The 19,951-nt window shown below is 60.2% G+C and overlaps 1 protein-coding gene and 1 non-coding gene across 2 annotated transcripts; both read left to right on the forward strand.

Annotated features, from left to right (window-relative positions):
• The first annotated feature begins 1,367 nt into the window (after positions 1-1,367).
• On the forward strand, positions 1,368-19,244 carry WNT10A (Wnt family member 10A). Its single transcript, XM_037397761.1, has 4 exons — positions 1,368-2,174; positions 5,054-5,316; positions 13,357-13,733; positions 18,473-19,244. Exons 1-4 carry the CDS (start codon positions 2,116-2,118, stop codon positions 18,938-18,940), a joined length of 1,167 nt encoding a protein of 388 aa, XP_037253658.1. The 5' UTR covers positions 1,368-2,115; the 3' UTR covers positions 18,941-19,244.
• Positions 15,982-16,054, forward strand: TRNAI-GAU. The gene has a single exon. It is a non-coding gene; the product is annotated as a tRNA-Ile (tRNA).
• Positions 19,245-19,951: the final 707 nt, after the last annotated feature.

Consider the following 19,951-nt stretch of genomic DNA (forward strand, 5'->3'; position numbering starts at 1 on the left):
GTGCCCACACACACAGAGTCACACCCTCAGCACGTGCTCCTCACACTCACATCCCTGTGCACAGAGACAGGTACCCATGTGCCTCACACCAGCCGGGACACTTTCCTGCACACCTGCAGTTCACGCTATGCCCTCATGCGCATGCCCTGATACCTCCATGCACCCCATGCACGCCCTACACCATGGACACACTCATCCCCATTCCTTGTATATCTCATGCCATGCACACCTCTCTCCCTGTGCACACTCACTCCATGCCCCATGTATTTACTTTCTGCCATGCACACTCACTCCTTACACACCCCACACCATGCACACTCTCTCTATACCCCACGCACATTACCCGTGCCATGCACACTCGCCCCACATGCTCCATACTGTCCCTATGTCCCAACCACACTCAACTCACATGGTTCACACTCACCCACATTGCATACACTTGCCTTGTGCACATTCACCCCACAAGCACTGCACACTCACACCAGGCTGCACAGTCACCTCACACTCCATGCATGCTCATTCTCACCACTCACACTTTCTTCATACTCCACGCACACTCACCCTGCTATGCATACTCACCCCACGCCATGCACCTTCTCTCCATACCTAGTGGGCACTCAACCACACCATGCACACTCACCCATGCAGTGTACACACACCCTGTGCCGCACACACTCCCCCATACTCCTGGACGCTGTGCACACACCCCCACGCCCCACGCACACTCACCCATGCCATGCACAATCATCCCACACCCTGTGCACTCACCAACAGCTGGAGCACGCTCAGGCTGTGCACATTCACCCCACACCTCGTGTATACTTATCCCATGCCATGCACTGACCCGTATTGTGTGCACTCACCCTGTGCCCTGTGCACGCTCCCCTACCCTGCGCACACTCACCCCGTGCCCACAGCATCCCTCTTCCGTGCCCTGCGCATGCTGCCCCACGCTGTGCACACTCCCCCAAGTCCCGGTGGATATCCCCCCACACCATGCACGCTCCCCTCACACCCCACGTACACCACCACCCCCCGCACACGCTTGCCCCCGAGGCCACGCACACCCGCCTTCACCAGCTCACCCCCCACGCCACGCACGCTCCCCGCACTCACCCACTCCCTGCGCGCACCGCTCCACGCCGCGCACACCCACCGCACACACTTCTCCACGCTGTGCACGCTCAACCCCCAGCCCGTGCCCACTCCCCCGCGCCGTGCCCACTCCCCCTGCTTCCCGTGCGCACTCCCCCACGCCGCCCCTACTCCCCCCCGCACCCCTCTCCTCCCCGTGCGCACCCCCCGCCCCGCGCCCGATCCCCCGCCGGCCGTGCCCGCTCCCCCCGGCCTCCGCTCGCCCCCCCGGCGCCCGCTCCCTCCCCGGCAGGCTGCGTGCGACACGCCGGCTCCCCGCCCCGCTGCCACCCTCTGCCCCGTCCTTCCCCCGCGGGCTCCTGTCTGGACGTGTCGGGACTCGGGCTCCGGGCGCTGAGTAATGCTCGGCGCAGCGCGATCCCAGGCAGAGCCGCCGCCGCTGCCGCTCCGCGCCCAGCGCTCCCGGGGCGCTCCGGCCGCGACCCTGCCCGCTCCGCCGGCGGCCCGGCGACACCGGCGGCAGGGGGCGGCGGGGGGGCCGCGGCTCCCCATGTGCCTGCGGGCCCCGCGGGAGCCGCAGAGCCGCTCGCCCGGCGAGCCCTGCCCAAGCCCGCTGCGGCCCCGGAGCCCCGGGGCGCCCAGGGGAGCGGCGGGGGAGCGCGCCCCGCGGGACGAGGGCCCCCCCGGCCCCCCGGCGCGTCCCGCCATGGGGGGCTGAGCCGGGGGGCTGAGCGCGGCGGGGCGGCTGCGGGCAGGGCGGGGGGCGCGCAGCTATCGCCGGGCTCGGCGGGCGCCGGGGCGGCGGGAGGCGGGGGGGGCATCCCGGGAGGATGGCAGAGCCGCCCCGGCGAGCCGAGCCCCGGCGCGCAGGGAGCCAGTGAGAGGGAGGAGAGGGGAAAACACAAACAAGCAAACAACCCACAACAAACAAAGCGGGCAGAGAGCAGCGCCGAGCCCCGCCGCCCCTGCCCCAAAGGCGCCCGCCCGCCCGCAGCCCGCACAGCCGCTGCCCCAGCGAAGATGCGCCCGGCCCTGGCCCACGGACTCTGCTCGCTGCTGCTCAGCCTTTGGGTACCCAGGTAGGAGCTTCCCCCCACCCCAGCCCCGCCGCCGCCGAGCGCCCCGGCCCTGCGGGGAGGGCGCCGGGAAGCCGCCGCGCCCAGCCCCGCTCCGGGGGCGGGCTGCCAGGGGGGCTCCGGGGTTGCCCCGCCACCCCGACCCGGCCCCGCACGGCTGCGGGCCCCCGCTCACGGCCGCTGTCAGGGCCGCTGCCCGCCCCTCCGCCATCCCCCCGGCCCGGCGGAGCGCCGGCGGGATGCGCGGCTCCCCCCGCTCCGGGAGGTCGTCCCCTTGCCTCCCCGGCCGGAGCCGCCCCGGCGCACGCCCTGTCTGCCTCAGTTTCCCTGCTCTCTTCGGGAGGAGAACGGGCCTCGCTGCCGGGCCCCCCCGCGGAGGCCGGGGGGATGCCGGCGGGGATGCCACTGTCGTGGGGGACGGTGGTCACGGGATGGGTGTCTTTGGGCTCCGCATCCCAGGGGCGCACACCGGGGCGGGGGATCCACCTGCGTCTCTTCCCCGGCTCCACTGATCCTAAAGCCGGGGGGGTAAGAGGGGGCCTCCTGCCTCCCAGAAAACGTCCCCCAACACTCACCACCCCGGTCCATCTCCATCTCCCCCGGGTGGCTGGCAGCTCCCCTCTGCCTGCTCCCAAACTTGTGCGCTGCAGGCAGCCAGGGGTTAACCCTCGTGCTGGTGTGAGTGTGTGGGGGGGTCCCCCGCCCTTCCCCCTCCCTCTAGCCCCTTTAAATATAATTTGTTAACGTTAGGACTTGTATTAATTAAAGCAGCAGCCGCTGCAGCCTGTGACCTGGGGGCTTGTCACCGTGAAATCAAGTTTAAATCCAGATTTCAAGGGGGAAGAGAGCTGGGGGGAGCGTTGTGTCCTCCTAGGGAGGGTGACAGTGACAGCTTCTTGCCAGTCCCTGGTCCCCCTGAGCCCTGGGTGGAGCAAAAGGCAGAAGGACCTGCCCTCCGCTCTCTGGGCCCTAGACAAGGGCCCCTGCCTCAGTTTCCCAGCTGTGCAATGGGGAGAACAACCATAACACCCTCCCCCTGCCCCCCTCCCTAGGATGCCCTGGGAGAAGATGGCAGGCACTGTGGCTGGCTCAGAACAGGCAGGGGACAAAGTCCTTGCAGTGCTTGGGCTAGGAGCTGCTGGGCTTGGGGGTGGTAGTAGCTGTGGACCTGCTTTGCATCTCGTGTCAGCCAGGGCTTGCTTCAACAGCCTGAATGAGTGCAGGAGCCGGGCAGAAGATTGCCCCTCCTGTGTAGGGGCTTTGGAGGGATGCACCCGCTGCCACTCTCCTCTCTGCTTTCCCTCCACCTCAGTTCTCCCTGTTTGAGCCACTGTGGATTTGCACTGGGGCAGACCCACATATCGCTTGTGGAAGTGGTGGGATGGGTATAAACACACTTGGAAAGCTGGAGAAAGCAGTAGCCTGGCCGTGACAGCTCCCCTTCCCCCCTGAGCAAGCTGTAATTCAGCAGGGGCCTTGGGACTGAGCCCCTGAGGTGGGCAAGCGCTTGAGCTGGGGAATTCAGTCCCTCACCCCTGACAGCTGCTTCTGTCCGTGTACTGCACCAGGCTTGCAGGATTTGTGTGAGCAGAAGGGGAGTAAGCCTTCTCCCTGAGAACTGGCTGCTCTGTAAGGCAGCTGCAGTCCATCCTCCAGCATCCTCCAAGTCTCATCTTTGTAATCAAGGTTCAAAAGGCTCCAAGGTCCTTGCTCCTCCTAGGGACCCAGCCCTTGGCTGTCCCAGGGAAGAGGGAGCCTGGCATGGAGAGAGCTCTCAGCAGGGACTGAGCTGTCCTGAGCAAGGAGTGGGGCGGTGCTGAGCTCCTGATGGACTCTGCTGCAAGATGCAGGATGCTGCTGGGCATCCCGCTGCCTGCTGCTCGCTTTGCAAGTCCTCTGCTTGGACACTGGGGATCCCAGGGTTCTTCAAGACATTCCCTGGAGCTGGGCAAACACTTCCTCCCCTTTCAGCTACCTTTCCGCATCTCTCTGCCCTGTGTACCACCTAGGCACCTCTGTACTGCCTACAGAGTACCTACACAGAGGTACGTAGGCACCTTTCTCTGGACATGCTTTGTTCAACTACACTCTGTCTACCTCCCTGTTTCCTCAGGCAGCATCTCTACTTGTATAAGTACCTGCACCTTACTAAGGACCATGTGCCTCCCCTTGCACCCATCCATCCAATGGTCTCTGTGCTTCTGTGGTGACAGGCATCAGGTCCAGTGGGGCTGGGATGTGACGGTGGAGTTGGGATTGTTGCTGGGAGCTTGAGGATGTTTGGCAGGGTGCTTGGCTCCATATTTCCCAGCTGAGCTGGCAGGAAAAGGCTGGTCCCTCTGGTTTCCTCCCTTGTGAGGACCAGCAGTGACAGGGGCATATGGGAGATGCAGGGAGGGGATCAGCCAGCAACGCAGATGGAGCTGGACCTGGGATGGGTCTCCTGCTCTGTGGTCTCTGGATTCTCCTGGGGGAAACCTATGCTCTCTGGGGAAGGTGAGCTGGGGCAGTCTGCACTGCATGGCCAGGGCAGGAGATCTCTGGGGGAGCACACAGAGGGGGTGCAGCCCCAGGGGATGCTGGGTGGTAGAGGCAGGAGGGGCAAATTTGGCTGCTGCTGGGTCCAGGCTGCCGGGATGTCCAGGCTGTGCCGATATGGCTGGAGAGGACTGTGGCCCCAGTGCTGCTGGGGCATCTCTGTCTGGCTGAGTTGCCATTGTGCTCAGGTGTTTCCCACCCTTCTGTATTGGCACAGTGTGGGCTGAGGAGCATCTCCCCTCCCCATGTATGTCCCCCGCCAAGCTCTTCCGCCTCCCTGAAGGGAAAGCAAGCGGTTGGCACATTGCTTGCTCTGAGTTCACCGGCTTCCCTTTCTCTCCCAGCTCCTGCTCCAATGAGATCCTGGGACTGAAGCTGCCATCGGAGCCGGTGCTGAACGCCAACACGGTGTGCCTGACCCTGCCAGGTCTGACACGGAGGCAGCTGGAGGTGTGCGTGCGCCACCCTGACGTCACTGCCTCAGCCATCCAGGGCATCCAGATTGCCATCCACGAGTGCCAGCATCAGTTCCGGGACCAGCGCTGGAACTGCTCCAGCCTCGAGACCAAGAACAAGATCCCTTATGAGAGCATCATCTTCAGCAGAGGTAAGGATGGTCTCCCTCCTTTACCTCTTCCTCTGCCCAGCCCTTGCTGTCAGGATCCCTCTTGGGCTCCCCACGGGCCTTTGCACAGCTCTTTTCTGGCCAAGGGCACCAGGCCAGTTCTTCAGCATCCCCATGGATGGAGGCAGACAGAGCTTGAGAAACCCCAGGGTCTGCCAGACCAAGCAGCACTGTGCTGTGGCAAAGCTGGGCTCTTCTCCATGCACCTTTGTACCTATGCTGGCTTCTCCCTGCCCAGCCCCAGCTGTGCTCAAGGCTCCTTCCAAGCCCCACTGCTTTCTGGCACCTTACCCACCCTGTGCAGTAGGCCCATGTTTGGAGCAGTGCCATGGGCGTATAGTACAGGTGGTGGTTCTGAAGGTAGATGCTGCGCTCTGGAATTTGGTTTGGTGGATGCAGCGAGCATCTTGGTTCGTCCCTGCTCTGGGGATGGTATTTCAGTGCATCACAGTGAGCAGAAATGCCCCTAGCTAATGGGACATAGCTCTGCAAACCCATCACCCTGGCGTCCTGCCTTTGTGCCTGCTCCCCAATGCCAGAGCTGAGGGCTCTCTGTTTTATGGGACCCTAGGGCATGGTGGCATGCAGGGGCGGGAAGGTAGGTTGTCCTGGGAGCTCACCTGCCCACAGACCCCCAACCTGTGCTGCTTGGAGGGCTCTCCTAGCTCTCCATAGTCTGCCAAGCCCTGGTGCCAGGGTCTCCACATCTCCCTTGCAGGCATGGCCAGCACTGCCTGTATCGGAGCCTCCCCGGCTGATACTCTTTCCCTCAGAAGCAGACTCTGGGGGTGCAGAGGGGCTTCTCTGCACGGTCCAGATCAGGGTTGTGACCTGATGGGACATTCTGTAGGACTGGAATGTATCTTTTCACCTAAGTATCCTGCTTGAAGCCTGGGCCTCAGTACATTTCTAGAGTGCCTGTTGCCCCAGATTGTGGGCAGGAGAGAATAATATAGTGCCAGTGGCAGGCAGGCAGGGTGCTGAGGGCAGGCAAGGTGCCCGGCAAACACAGTGCTCCTCCAGCTCCTGAAGAAGGTGAAAACTACAAAAGATGCTGCTCACCTACCCACTTTAGGAGTCTCCTAGCCTGGTGCCCAGCAGAGAGATGCCTCTTGTCTCTCCTTCCTGGAACATCCTTCCACATCATGCACCATCTTTCCCTGGGACTGTGAGGAGAGACTGACAGCTTGAGGGTTACGTGCCTTTGAAGGGATGGGGTGGCAGGAGCCTCCAGGCAGCTGTAGCAGGTGGGGAGATGGCTGGATATGAAAGCACAGAAGTGTTTTGGTACTGGGACATCCCTTGTGTCCAGGGCAGATGGGCAAAGCTTCACTGGAGGGGATGCTACCTTGGAACACACTGTGGCATCAGGGCTGTGGTGGGATGGAGCAGCCATGGTCCCTCTGAGCATGCTGGTGCCTGGAGAAGGGCAGTGTCTCTTCCCTCCAGGAGTAGTGCCCAGGTTAGGGCCTGACAGGGAGGGTGGGGACCATCAGCCCTGATAAGCATCGAGGTATTTCCAGGTCCTCTGAGGAATGCAGTTCACTTCTAGTCTCCTCGGGCAGCAGGAGACACTGACTTGCTGGCTCAAGCCTCTCACACACCCAGGTGAGCTTTCTTGCTCTGGGTCCCACCAGGCTGGGTGAGAAGCTGCAGCTGCAGGGAGCATTGACACTCTGCTCCCTGCCTCAGCCCACCAGGCATGGTGGTGGTCAGTGACTTGGAGCTCACTTGTGTCTCAGGTGCCACAGCAGCCCTTCCCGCAGCTGTCCGGGCTGTGACCGATGGCTGTGGGGACTGCTGCAGCCCCTGGACTCTTGCCCCAGTCCTGAGCTCTTGGATATGGCTCAGCCCAGGCTCCCAGCACCAGTGGGATCTCATTTCCTGGGATGGAGACCTAGCACCCAGCACCAGGGAAGGATGGAGGTAGGGCTGGAGCAGCAGAGCAGATGGGCACCTCATGGCACTCCTGTTTTGGCAGCAGAGGGTGCAGGATGAATCCCAAGCACCTAGGCCATCCCTTGCGGTTGCTCGGAGCTGTTCTGGCATGGTTGAGACTGGTGTCCTGGCCTGCTTCCAGCCCACTCGTGACCCTCAATAATGGAGCTGGAGCTCTGAGCTGTGCCTTGCAGCTGTTATGGACACAGCCATCAGAGTTTGCTGGGTGCATCTCCTGAGCCTGGTGCTGGAGGCGAGGCGAGTGGTGGAAGCAAGGGGTGCAGGCTTTGCGCCACAGGCATTAATGCATCTGACCCCCAGGGACCAGGTCTCTGCTCAGCGCCCTGCCTCATCCTTGCTGTGCCTGGGAACACAACGTACTTGTAGGATCGTTGTTTGTAACCCGAAGTGACAGACCCCTTTAATCTTTCATTCCTTTTCCCACTTCTTCTGCCATCAGTTCAGCCGTGCGTGAATCTCACTTTAAATTATTTGTAGCTGGCTTCTCCCTCCTGCTCTCCCCGCTTGGCTCCATTCCCCACCTCCGCCCCGTCCTCCTGCATCTCTTGCATCTTCGCCAGCATGAGCATGAGCCATCTGGGTGCAGCACCAGTACCTGTCCCATGCTCTGCCTGGCATCCAGGCACTTGGTGGAGCCAGGGAAATCATCCCCTGGGAACAGAGCAGGGGACAGTGGCAAATGAATGCCTGTGTTCCCATCCCACTCATCTGATCCTGGAAGTTTGAGTGCAAGCCCTGGGGAACGAGGAATGAGCAAGAAGGCTTCAAATCACACAGGACTAGGAGTCTGGGGTGGCTTCTGTGCAGCATAGCTGGGGACAGGGATGCTGACAGCATCCTGGGCAGAGAACAGACCTGCCAGAGGTAGCAGGGAGATGCAGCCATCCCTGGGATGCAGGGCACAGCATCTACGAGGTACAACAACAGGTTAGCTGAGGACAAACAGAGGGGGTGCGGAGGGATTTACAATCCCTGGTCTCACAGAGCCCCTGGGGTCTTTTGACACCCCCATAGGCTGTGAGTTTTTCAGGTTTGGTCTATTGATGCTGCACCCTAGGGATGTGGGGTGTCTCTTGTACCCCTTGCTGAGGCTGCGGTGCCATCTGCATCCCCCATCCTCCTTGGCCCATGTCCCCTCCACATGCATCCAGGCTTGCATTGCCATTGCAAGTTCTTCTCCCATCTTCCCTGGCTTCTCAGCTGGCTGCCTGTGTTCTTGCCACCCTCTTGCCCATTCCCTGGCACTGTCACCCCTGCTAGCACCCTCCAGTCCTGCCCCTGGTCCCATCCCTCTCTGCTGTCCCTCCCTCTCCCTCCATGTGCTGGCCCAGCCAGCAGAGACATCCTTTCCTGGCCCCAGGGGCAGATGTAGGAGGATGGAACAGTGAGGTGGAGGCAGATGGCTGCAGCTGCACCAGCAATAGAGACAGGTCCCTTGCTCCTGCTCCAAGTGTGAACAGCACAATTGTGTCCACCTCGCTGGAGTGGGTGGCCTGCTGCCCGCAGTATGTGATCCTTCCACAACATCTGCGGGCTTCCAGGCACTGTGGCTTGGTTAGGCTGAACTGTGCCTGGGTGCCTGCCAAAAAGAAAGCTGCAGATGGTGATGGGTCACCGAGCCTTTGTCTTTGTCTGGTACACACGCACCCATGGGTGGGTACAATGCCAGCAGGACTGGGACTGTCCGGCTGCTGGGTAGGGGCTGTCTGAAGTGTGGTAAGGGATCCCTCCTCCCTAGGTATTCCTCTTTGCTCATCACAACCCCATCTATATGGAGCTCTGAAAGAAATGGGACTCCCACGGAGGAGCTGGGTGTCTTTGAACCTCGAGGGTGCATGGCTGGAGGGGATGTGGCTCTGGAGTACAATATCCCCCGGTTCCTTTTGCAGCCATTGGAGGGACAGGTGATGCTTGCATGCCCTGTGTCTTCCTTAGAAGGGCTCCCTGGTACCAAGGGGTCTGCATGGCCATGGCCAAACCTTTATTTCTTACAGCAAGGAGGGGGGAGCTCCTTGCAAGGCTGGAAACGCCAGGTGCTGGGACCCAGCCAGCTGTGAACTGGAGCTTGGGGAGGCCTTGCTGTGGGCTGAGGGAAGGCAGGTGCTGTTACAGCCATCCAGGGAGATGCTACCAAGCCCAGGACCCCAGCTCCCAGCTCTGCAGAGCCCCAGCCAAACTCTGGTGCCCGCAGACCACAGCGCCTGGCCCAGTGCAGCTGCAGCTGGGTTGCTGGCAGGGTTTTTGGTACCCCCAGGCAAGCCAAGGGCTTTGCCCACCCAGCCCCGAAGCACACGTGGGTGCTTTGGATGCTTGGCTTCATCCCTGTGAGTGCCCCCATCCCTGGACCTTCCTTCCCCCAGCTGATGAGCGCAAGCGAGACCCTTGGGCCAGGGCATCACTGCCGGAGGTGTGGGGCTGAGGCCAGCTCCCTGCAGCCTGCAGAGCCCCGAGAGCTGCCGGCTTGGAGCACTGTGGGCGGATGGGGAGCAAGGGCTGCCGGCTGCCCCTGGCACGCTCAAGGAGGAGCAGGGAGGCAAGTCGGGATCTGCAGGGAGGCGTTTAGCGCCTGGCGCCGGGCCAGACCCTGGCAGGTTCACCTGCAGTTTAATTAGGGAGAGGGAAGGAGAGGGGGGGAGCAGGGCCGGGGGAGAGGCGGCGTGTTGGGACTGGCCGTCTCCCCGGGCCTTGCAGGAGGTGGCGGGAGCAGCTCTCCTCCGCCTCACCAGCCAGCAGGGCTGGGGCAATGTGCCCGCAGCTCCTGGCAGCTGCCTCCCACTTCTGGGGGGTACTGCCCATGGCGGTGGCAGCTGAGCATCCCTGGGGTACCCCAGGGTGTGCCCAGACCAGGCTGTCCTACCTGCCTCCTTGATGCCACCCAGGCACCACAGTGATGGGTGCCAGCAGGGTGTCGCTGCCTGGATGTGATGGCGAGCTGTGGAAGGAAGGCCGTAACTCCAGCTCTCCTCTGTCCCCAGACATGGAGCCCACAGCTCTGCCTGAGCTGGCCTCATTGCCTTCATCCCACGTGGGCATGAGAGATGAAGAAAGTGCCGCATCCATGGCAAAGCCAGCGCCAGCTGGGACTGGGGGTCCTGCTAAATTCCCCCCAGTCTCCTAGGTGCATCTTGACAGGGAAATTTTTCCCCTGCTAAGAAAGCTGCATTGGCATCTGACCTGAGACCAAGATTTCAGATCCATCCTCTGCCCAGCACAGTCCTTTAAGTACACGGCAGGCTGGATGCCGGCGGTGGTGTCAGGGTGGTGTCCTCCATTTCTTCTTCCCTGCAGGATGCAATACTTTGTACCTCCCACAGCTACAACCTCTTCAGCGGTCTCTGGAGGGATCTGGTGATTCAAACATCACCACTGAGGGCTTAGGTGTCTGGGGCAGCTGGAGAGCCTCCCTTCCAAAGGGCTCAGGACCGGCTGCTGCACGCCATGCTCCGCTGCGGTTCCTGGAAGCTCCCACCCTCACCGAACCCATGAGGCTGGTGGTTGTCGCCTGCAGCCACATTGCTCGCTGTTTTGCTGCAATCCTCTGGGCTCTGGCATGGCTGGGGTAGAGTGAGGAATGTAAACTGAATCTCCAAGCAGAAATGCGCTGGCATGGCTGCTGTGGTCCTGGTGCTGCCCTGGCCCCCTCCTCCCCATTGCTCACAGCTCCCCATGAGGGCAGGTAAGGGAAGGAGGGGAGAAGGCAGGGAGGAGCAGTGGGGCCAGGTGGAGTGATACTGAGTGGGGAAATGGCCAGGGTGGTATGTGGACAAGACTCCCAGAGCGCTGGGATGTCGAGTCCTGGGGACCAGCCCACCTCTGTCTGCAGCCTAGGAGATGGTAGCTCCAGGGACAAGGATCAGTGCCTCAGCCATCAGCTTGCACATGGCTGGAGAGCAGCAGAGGAAAGAGGAGGAGGAGGGCTAGGGCTTGACCCCAGGGGTTTCCCAGCAATGGAGGGCACCAAACGAACCTAGCCTCTTTCCCTGTAAGGAAGCAAGCTTGCTAGACGGACTGGGTGGGGTAGAGCTTCTGTCTGGGCTCCAGAAAGGATTTTAAGGAGATGCCACATAGGAAATTATTTGTTAGGCTGGAGAAATGTGTGAGAAAGAGGCTAACGGAAAGGCAGGGCCGAGGAGAGTGTTGTGCCTGGTGGAGGGTTTGCTGCTGCCATCCCCTGGCACTGGCTGCATGAGGAGCCAGGGATGCCAAGCAAGGTGGCAGTGACAAGTCCCTGCTCTTGAGCTATGCCTGGGTTTGGCTCATGAAGGGCTGGAGCTGGCCCAGGCTGTGGGGATGGAGAACTGATATGGGGAGGATCTGGAGATCCTGGAGACTTTCCTGTGCTGGTTCTCCATCTGACATCATTCACCTGGGGGCTGAAGTTCCCCAGATTTGGGCTGCCCCACTCTAACAGTGATGTGGGTGTGTTGCAGGTGCTGCCTGCCAGCGCTCTCCCCAGGGAGGCTGCACAGTGTACGCACCAGCAGCCCCATTACCTGCCTGCTGAAAAATGTTGTTCAACTTGTGCATGGAAAGAGGCAGGCTGAGAGCAAGCTTGTCCCACACCAAGGGGAAGCTGGGAGAGGCTCCCACTGGCTTTTAAGCAGCGCCTCGTTAATTTTTTAAATGCACCAGTGTCAAATTAACACACAAAAGAGCAGCATGACTTTAAATGCAGGTTTCCGAGCTGCGTTTCATTTCCCTTTAATAAGATCATAGCGTTTGCTCAGCGGGTGGCAGCGAACCACTGCGTGATGGGGAGCATCGCCAAGGACTGGCAACGGCAGCAGAGAGCAGTTGTACTCTCACCTCTCATGACTCTACGGTACAAGCAGGGAGCTGGCAGAGTCCCTGCCCAAGATCTGTGCTTTGGGGTGCTCACCCAAGTCCCCCATTTGTTGGCATGGATCTGCTGGAGAAAAAGACCCAAAACTTTTCAGCTGTGGCAAGGCCAGGGTTGATCAAGCTGCTCTTGTACAACAGTGAGAGAGAGGCTGGTGAACTCCAACTATTTATTTAGTCACGTGTGAAGCCACAGCACGAAATCTGGCTCTCTCTCCTTCCCTCCTTGTGCTGGGGTTGGTCACTGTGCACCAAAGCAAAGGGCACTGCATGCTCTCTGCTTGGCCTGGGAACCACAAATAAAAATATTACTTTGCATTTAAAATGAAATAGAAGTTCCCAGGTAGGGGAGACTTTTCACCTGGCTGCAGCAAAGCCAAGTGGCTCTTGGGGAGCCCCTGCTTGCAGCTCCATGGAGCCACTGCCATGGGACCTGTCCTTGTCCCCATCCGCCCCATCCCCAGCTAATGACACTTGCAAATGTCCTCGTTCCCCAGCGTTTAATGACAACCAGCTGCTGGCCCTGGCAGCGTGCGCTGTGGTCACAGCATGCTCTAACTAACCAGGGATGCTCGATTTTTCCAGTGCAGTATCACATTTAGAGCTTCTTGCGGGAGCTGGCGGGGCTTGGGGAGGGAAGGGCCATGGGCAGATGTATGTGGCTGGCAGGCAGTGCTGCCTGCTCCTGTTATTGTCTGATCCTGCACCCTGTGGGTAGGCAGAAATGGCCCATTCCCCAGCACAAGTATTCCTCAACCAGCATTCTATTTTATAGTAGGAAACTCTTGAGTGGATGGGGGAGCACATACTGGCCCATTCCTCAGCACAAGTATTCCTCAACCAGCATTCTATTTTATAGTAGGAAACTCTTGAGTGGATGGGGGAGCACATACTGCCTTTCCCATCCGAGCCATAACGCTGATGCCTGAGCAATGCAGTGGCGGCATCTCCCGGGGCAATGTGAGGGCAGGGTGTTGGAGGGAGCTGGGATCCTGGCCAGGACAAGGCTGGGCTTCAGGGCAGCAATGTGTCCTCGTGGGGATGGGGATGGAGAGCACCAAATGAGGATTAGCTCATGGTCCAGGTGGGAGCTGGTACATCAAGGCAAAGCAAGGCACAAACCAAACCTCTGGCTTCCTACACCCTAGCATGATGCTAGGCTCATTCAGCTCCCTGCAGGGGTCACACCACCCAGCCTGAGCCCTGCTCTCTTCTTCCTCACAGGCTTTCGGGAGAGCGCCTTTGCCTATGCCATTGCAGCCGCCGGCGTGGTGCACGCCGTGTCCAACGCCTGTGCCCTTGGCAAGCTGCAGGCCTGTGGCTGCGACCAGAAGCGCCGGGGCGATGAGGAGGCTTTTCGGCGCAAGCTGCATCGTCTCCAGCTGGAGGCCATGAACCGCGGCAAAGGCATGGTGCACGGGGTGCACATGGAGCATATGCCAGCCGAGACCCCTGGCCTCCAGGACTCCTGGGAATGGGGAGGGTGCAGCCCTGATGTGGACTATGGGGAGAAGTTTTCCAAGGATTTCCTCGATTCCCGGGAAACCTACAGGGACATCCACTCCCGCATGAGGCTGCACAACAACCGTGTGGGCCGGCAGGTGAGCGGGGCACCGGACAGGGGGGCAGGGTGATGGTGGTGGGGACAGGGTCACCGGGACGTGCATGGGAGGGCTGCAAGCGGCTCGTGCTGGCTGCAGTGGTACACGCGTGTGAGGCTGGGATTGCCCCTGAGGCACCCCCTCTCCCTGCTTTTGCCCAGAGAAAAGGTGCAGCCCAGCTGCTGAGCATCTCTGCCGGGGAGGGCACCTCTGAGCATTGCTGCTGCCCCCATGCCAAGGGACACTTGCTCAGGCCACTGTCACCTGCCTGTGCTGCAGTGGTGCTACAGGGGTGGCACAGCAATGAGGCCAGCTCCTGCCTCTTAGGGACTGGGTAAACTGGTGTCAGGCAGCTGCACTGGGAGGGAGCTATGGACAAGGAGGAGAAAGGCACAGGCATCTTGAGGACATGGTACAGGCTGTGCAACACCCAGCTGCGGCTCTGCCCCTGGAGAGGGAGCCAGTGTCCCGAGGGGGCAGATGTGAGCGGGACTGAGGCAGGCAGCAAGCCTGTACCAGCTGGGAAGTGCGGAGGGAGTGGAGGTGACAGCCCACAGCCTCATCTGCTGGCTCTGAGGGGGTGCTGGAGCCTGTCCAGGCGAGCAGGGCAGCCTCCCCTCTGTTTTCATGATGTCAGGCCTCGTTAAAGGTGCTAATTAGTAGCTCACTCTGTCTGGAAGCTGATGTTTAAAAGCAGCCGGACATTGGAGACAAGAAGCGTGCAGGCAGAAGAGGCTGGGAGAATGGCTTCGTTTCCCTGCCTGCCTTTGTTCCTAGCAGGTGCCAGGGAGACCCCATCCCATGAATTCAGCGGGACATTTGTCCCCAAGGCACCAGTCACATGCTGCCAAGGCAGTGCAGGGGTGTGTGTAGTAGCTGCAGGAATAAGCAATTAAAGATCAGAATTCCACAGGGAGTGTTTCCTTCGGATGGCTCAGATGTTTGGATGTACCTCTTGCTTTGAGCATGTTTAAAGCCAGCTGTGAGATGGGGACGCTGCAGAGCAGGACCTTGATGTGTGCCCTTCCCTGGTGCTGGAGCTGAGCTTTACCACCCCAAAGAAGCTGTCCCAGTTTGGCCAAACTGTAAATGCCTGGGGAAAGCTGAAGCTTTTTGCTTGTTTGGATTTGTTTGCTTGCACATGGTGAAGGCTCGGTCAGCATTAGGCAGCTAAATCCTTCACAAGCTACTCTGCCCCAAGCCAAGCAAGATCCCCCATCCCAATTCTGGATGCAGGGCTTATCCTAGTTCCCCTCCAGCTCTGCGTGACCTAAACCACTGGGACTCGGCAGTGCTCAGAAATTTGGGGTCTATATTGCCCGCTTACCAAGGAAGGTCCCACAGCCCCCTGCAGAAGGAGGGGAAGGTGAGAGAGGAATATTTGCATGTGGGGGATGTCACCACATGGTGCCTGTGGGATCCGGCAACAGCAAAAATGCCTGAGCTCTGCTTGTCCGCAAGGGCAGGCAGGCACAGGACTGGCAATGTTGGCTCTTGGTGTTTTCAGAGACAAGAGCTGGACTGATGGAAGAAGCCTGGAAGCTGGAAGCAGAGGCAGAGGAGGGCCAAAGGGATGAAAGGAGGGAGTGGTACCAGTGCAGGTGGGGAAGCACTGGCTGGAATGGCTGCCCAGCTCAGGGACCCTCTTGAGATGAGGGTGTGAGCCTGTGTGTGGGTCAGGTTGTGATGGTTGTGGGTGCCATGCACTGGAGCAAGGAGGCAATGCTGTGCTTGGTCTGTGCCTGTTGGTGCCATCCTTATTGCCGGAGCTGGACCTGGCCATCCACACTGCCTGGGGATGAGTCCTCCAGCTCCCCACCTGCTCTTTTAGCAATGCCGTGGGTCCCCTGTCCACCCAAGCTCTCCTCACTCCTAGGACTACCTTTCTGCTGTAATAAGGAGCAATCTGCTGGGATTTCCCAGGAAAGTGAGTAGCCGTGCTGGATGCAGCAGCTCTGTGGTCCTCCCCTTCAAGTCCCAAGGCTTGAAACCTTTGAGCAGAGCAGTGATGTGGACACACATGCCACTTGCTGTGCCCTGCCACACACCATCTCTCTCCATGCACTGAGCAGCTGCAGTACCCAGGGCTCTCTAGCATCTCACTGATTCTGAGCATCCTCTCTGCGGTCCCTGTGTGTCCCAAGGGTGCTCTGCACATGGGTGAGCCTGTCTCCTAGCTTAGACCCTGCAATGCCAGGGGGAGGTGGCAATCCCACCAAGAGCCACATGCAGTGACCATGGACTGAGGGTTTCTGTAGTGTAGTGGTTATCACATTCGCCTGATACACGGAAGGTCCCTGGTTCGAAACCAGGCAGAAACATGCTGATTCTTTGCTCTTTTGCAGTCCAACTGTGAAGCTAGGAAGGGGGTTGCAGCTGCAGGGGATGCGCAGCATCCTCGAATGGTGGCAATGGTCATCTTGGTCTTGAGTTGGGTGTCCTGCAACTCTGGGAGGGAGCATGTTCCCCAGCAAAGAGTAGAAGAAGCATGCAAGAGGCTTTGCAGGTCCTCCTAACCAGATCAGAGAGCAAGAGAGGATGAAAGGCAGCCAGGAACTACCCATTACCCTCACAACAAAGACCTACGATAAAGCTCTTATGAGCGTGTCTGGGAGGAGCTGGGAATGTGTGAAAGAAAGCACCAGCAAGTCCGGGCATGTGCCTAACCTGGGTGTCTGTGAGACAGGAGGACGTGGCCGGGTAGGGGTGCGTTGTGCAGATCTGATGGCAAAAGCATGGGGCCGAGGCTTAGACAGGTCCTTCTTGGGTGTCCCAGCTCTATAAGGGTCCTGTCCCTGCTGTGATGCCCATGCAGGAGGAAGAACTAGCCATCCCTGGGCAGCGATGGGTGTGTGCTTTGGTGCTGGACCTTGGGATGCTCAGTGGTGATGACTTGGGTGATGGAGATGGCACACAGACGCTGCCTTCTCCAGCCCCTGCTGCAGCCAGCTGTAGCCCCAAATAAGCCCCCGTCCAACTGTCATGCCACTGTCCCCTCCGTCCTGGTGGTGATCATTCCAGCCACAGCCCTTATATGCAGATTTTCCCTGGTCCAGCTAAGAGAGCAGGGAGGGGATGTGGGAAAGGTTGGGGTCCCAGTGCCAGTGTGTTCCCATGGATGGTGGCAAGGACAAATGTGGTGAGCAGCCAGTGTTCCCAGTCAGCACACCCAGGGCATGGTGGAGAAGCCAGGCAGCTCATTACCTGTGAGGTGGAGGCTGTTCCCGGCAGGAGACGGGACTCTCAGCAGGATGAAAGCCAAGCTCCAGCCCAGCCCAGACCTCTCTGCTGTGTGCTCCGAGCTCCAGGCGTGTTTTCCTGACCTGCCTGCATTACCATGACTGCTTAGCAACGGGGAGATTTACTCAAAAACAAGAAAACAAGGAGTAAAAACTACCCAACTCCTACGAAAACAGGGCACTCCTCACACACGCATCCCCCCCAGGGAGCAGGCAGGAACAGGCAGCGCGTGTCAGGCGTGAAGCCGGGCAGTCAGGCAGGGCTGGCATTGTGCGATGGGACCTTGCGCAGGGCCACATGCCCCCTGGGCTCCCCTTGAGCCCTGGAGCGTGGCCCTGGATGTGGGCATCAGCCTGCAATAGTCTTTGCAAGCCCCAGCCTGGCTCCCTGTGGGGCTTGGGTCCCCCCATGGGAAGGGAACTTGCTGGAGCCTGTGCAAGCACGTGGGCATGGGGGCATGCGACCCAGCAGGGAATCCCTTTTGGGTCAGAACAGAGGATGGTATAAACTCCCTCTTTCCAGGCTGTTCAGGGATGTGCAGCCATTCTGTGCCCCTGGAGATTGCTGGGCATGAGCTGTTTCCCCTGGCACAGCAACAACAGCATCCCTTGCAGGGGTGGGGGTCATAGGGGGACCCCAGCATGCAGCCTGGGGCCTCAGCAGCACCGCACAGGGAGCCCAAGGTCCTCCTTGCCCCAGCACTGGCCTCTGGCCCCTGCATGAGCTGTGCTCCCTGGCCAGCCCAAACCATGTCCACAGCCCAGCCCACGCACCCTAGTGCTCATGTGGAGTGGGTCTGTAGCACTGGCCTCACTGCAGCCTCCCCAAACCACAAGTCAGGGCTGTGAGCATCTCTGCTCCCTGCTTGAAATTTGGGTGATGGTGGGAGGCAGCACCTCAGCCCCCTGATGCTGTGCACAGGGCTCCTGTGAGAAAGCAAGCAAGAGCTGAAAGTGGAGCTGCTCCCAGGACTCCTGGAGCTGGGGCTTTATGGGAAAGAAAGCTCTGGGGAGGGGAAAGCATCCCTCCCACCTGCCCTGCTTCCAGTGCTCCTGGACAGTGAGGTGTGTGGGATATCCCAGCACTGGGGGTTCCCAGTAGGGCTGCAAAGATACAGCCACACCAGCTTTTAACTGGGGTCCATGGTCAGGTTGATGATAGTGGAGCCAAGCAGCAGTGGAAGGTGAGATCCAGGCTCCTCCTCCCTGTGGTCAGGGAGCTCACCCTCTCCTTTAGGTGCTGATCCCTTGCTGGAGTGTAAAAGCCAGTTGGTACTGCCAGGATGGGAAGGAAGAGGGTGGGGTACATGGGTGACACTGGGCACAGCAACAGGGTGAAGCCTCACTGACTTTACTGCGCCGGGGCTCTGGAGGTGCTCATGCCAGCTCTCGGTGTTCCCATAGTGCCAGCCCACAGAGAGCTCCATCTATAATGGCTTCTCCGGTCCCCAAAAAATGTCTCTTCCATGCTAACCCCTCTGTCCTTCCTTCCCCACCCAGGTGGTGATGGACAACATGAGGAGGAAGTGCAAATGCCATGGCACCTCGGGGAGCTGCCAGCTGAAGACGTGCTGGCAGGTGACGCCTGAGTTTCGCCTGGTGGGGTCCCTGCTCAAGGACCGCTTCTACGGGGCCACCCTCATCCGACCTCACAACCGCAACGCCGGGCAACTGGAGCCAGGTCACGCTCGGCATCGCCGCCGGGCCGGCATCAGTGAGCTGGTTTACTTTGAGAAGTCACCTGACTTCTGCGAGCGGGAACCAGCCCTGGACTCCTTGGGCACCCAAGGGCGCCTGTGCAACAAGACCAGCCCGGGCATGGACAACTGCGAGAGCCTGTGCTGCGGCCGTGGGCACAACATCCTGCGGCAGACGCGCAGCGAGCGCTGCAACTGCAAGTTCCACTGGTGCTGCTTTGTAGCCTGCGAGGAGTGTCGCATCACCGAGTGGGTCAGTGTCTGCAAGTAGCTGGGCAGGGATGGGTGCCCACCCCAGGGTGCCAGGGACAAGCATGCCTGCCCATGGTGTGGGAGGGAGACAGGGATCAGCGCTGGGGGTGATATGGAGCCACGGTACCCGCTTCCTTCCACTCTGAGGGGAGCAGGAGAGGAGATGCTCGGCACCCTCCAAAATCAGCACTTTGTCGTCACCTGGGGAGGGCAGGGCTGCCCACTGCCTGCCGCCCACCTGGCCCCACACAGAGCACCAAGGCTCCCGGCCCCGGGGAGCGCATGGCCATGCTGTACAGACCGCCGACACCAGCACTGCTCAGGGGGGCGGAGGGTGGGCATGGGGGTAGGGGAGGACCCGCTGGCACCCAGTGGGACGTGGCAGGGTGGGGTGGGGGAACAGCAGGGCATGGGGAGCCCAGGGTGGGAGGGGAGGGGTAGGACACATGCACTTGGCACTGTGCACACATTCTTCCGGCCACGTGCGAGGCTGTGCTCTGCACAGGATGGGGATGGAGCATCCTGTGGGATGGAGAGGGGACACAGCTCCCTGGGCTGGGGCTCACCTGTGCCAGGGCAGAGCTTGGGCCAGCTTGGGCTGTAGTATTGTGGCCAGAGGGGAGGGTGCCCAGGGCTGTGCTGTGCGTGCCTGTGTTATTGTATGGTAAGTTATTTTCTCATTGTGAATAAAAGTGGATTGGAGACAGCATGGGGTATTTCGGATTGCAGCACCCTGCTATTCCTGCTGCCCAGGGCGCTCTGCTCCTGCAGAGTGCCAGAAGGCTGAAAGGGGACCCTCAGCGCTTCCTACCCACTGGTGCAAGACACTGTCCCCGGTGCTCTGCTGCCATCTCACTAGGAGCTGTTTGCAGACTGGCAGCAGGTGGAGATGCCCCGCAGGCACCCCAGACCTTTGTAAGGTGGCTGCTGGGAGGCTTCTGCCCAGCTGGATGCACTCTGGACCCCATCCATACTGTGGGAATCCTGGCTGTTGGCCCCACGTGGCTGTGCCAGGGCTAGGGGCTGCGCC

The sequence above is a fragment of the Falco rusticolus genome, chromosome 8 (assembly GCF_015220075.1).
Source record: "Falco rusticolus isolate bFalRus1 chromosome 8, bFalRus1.pri, whole genome shotgun sequence".
In the NCBI taxonomy this organism is placed as follows: domain Eukaryota; kingdom Metazoa; phylum Chordata; class Aves; order Falconiformes; family Falconidae; genus Falco; species Falco rusticolus.

Coding starts and splice junctions, on each gene's coding strand:
- WNT10A (XM_037397761.1), top strand. CDS start 2,116: ATGCGCCCGGCCCTGGCCCACGGACTCTGCTCGCTGCTGCTCAGCCTT. Junction 5,317..13,356: donor GAGCATCATCTTCAGCAGAG/GTAAGGATGGTC, acceptor TCTTCCTCACAG/GCTTTCGGGAGAGCGCCTTT. Junction 13,734..18,472: donor ACAACCGTGTGGGCCGGCAG/GTGAGCGGGGCA, acceptor TTCCCCACCCAG/GTGGTGATGGACAACATGAG.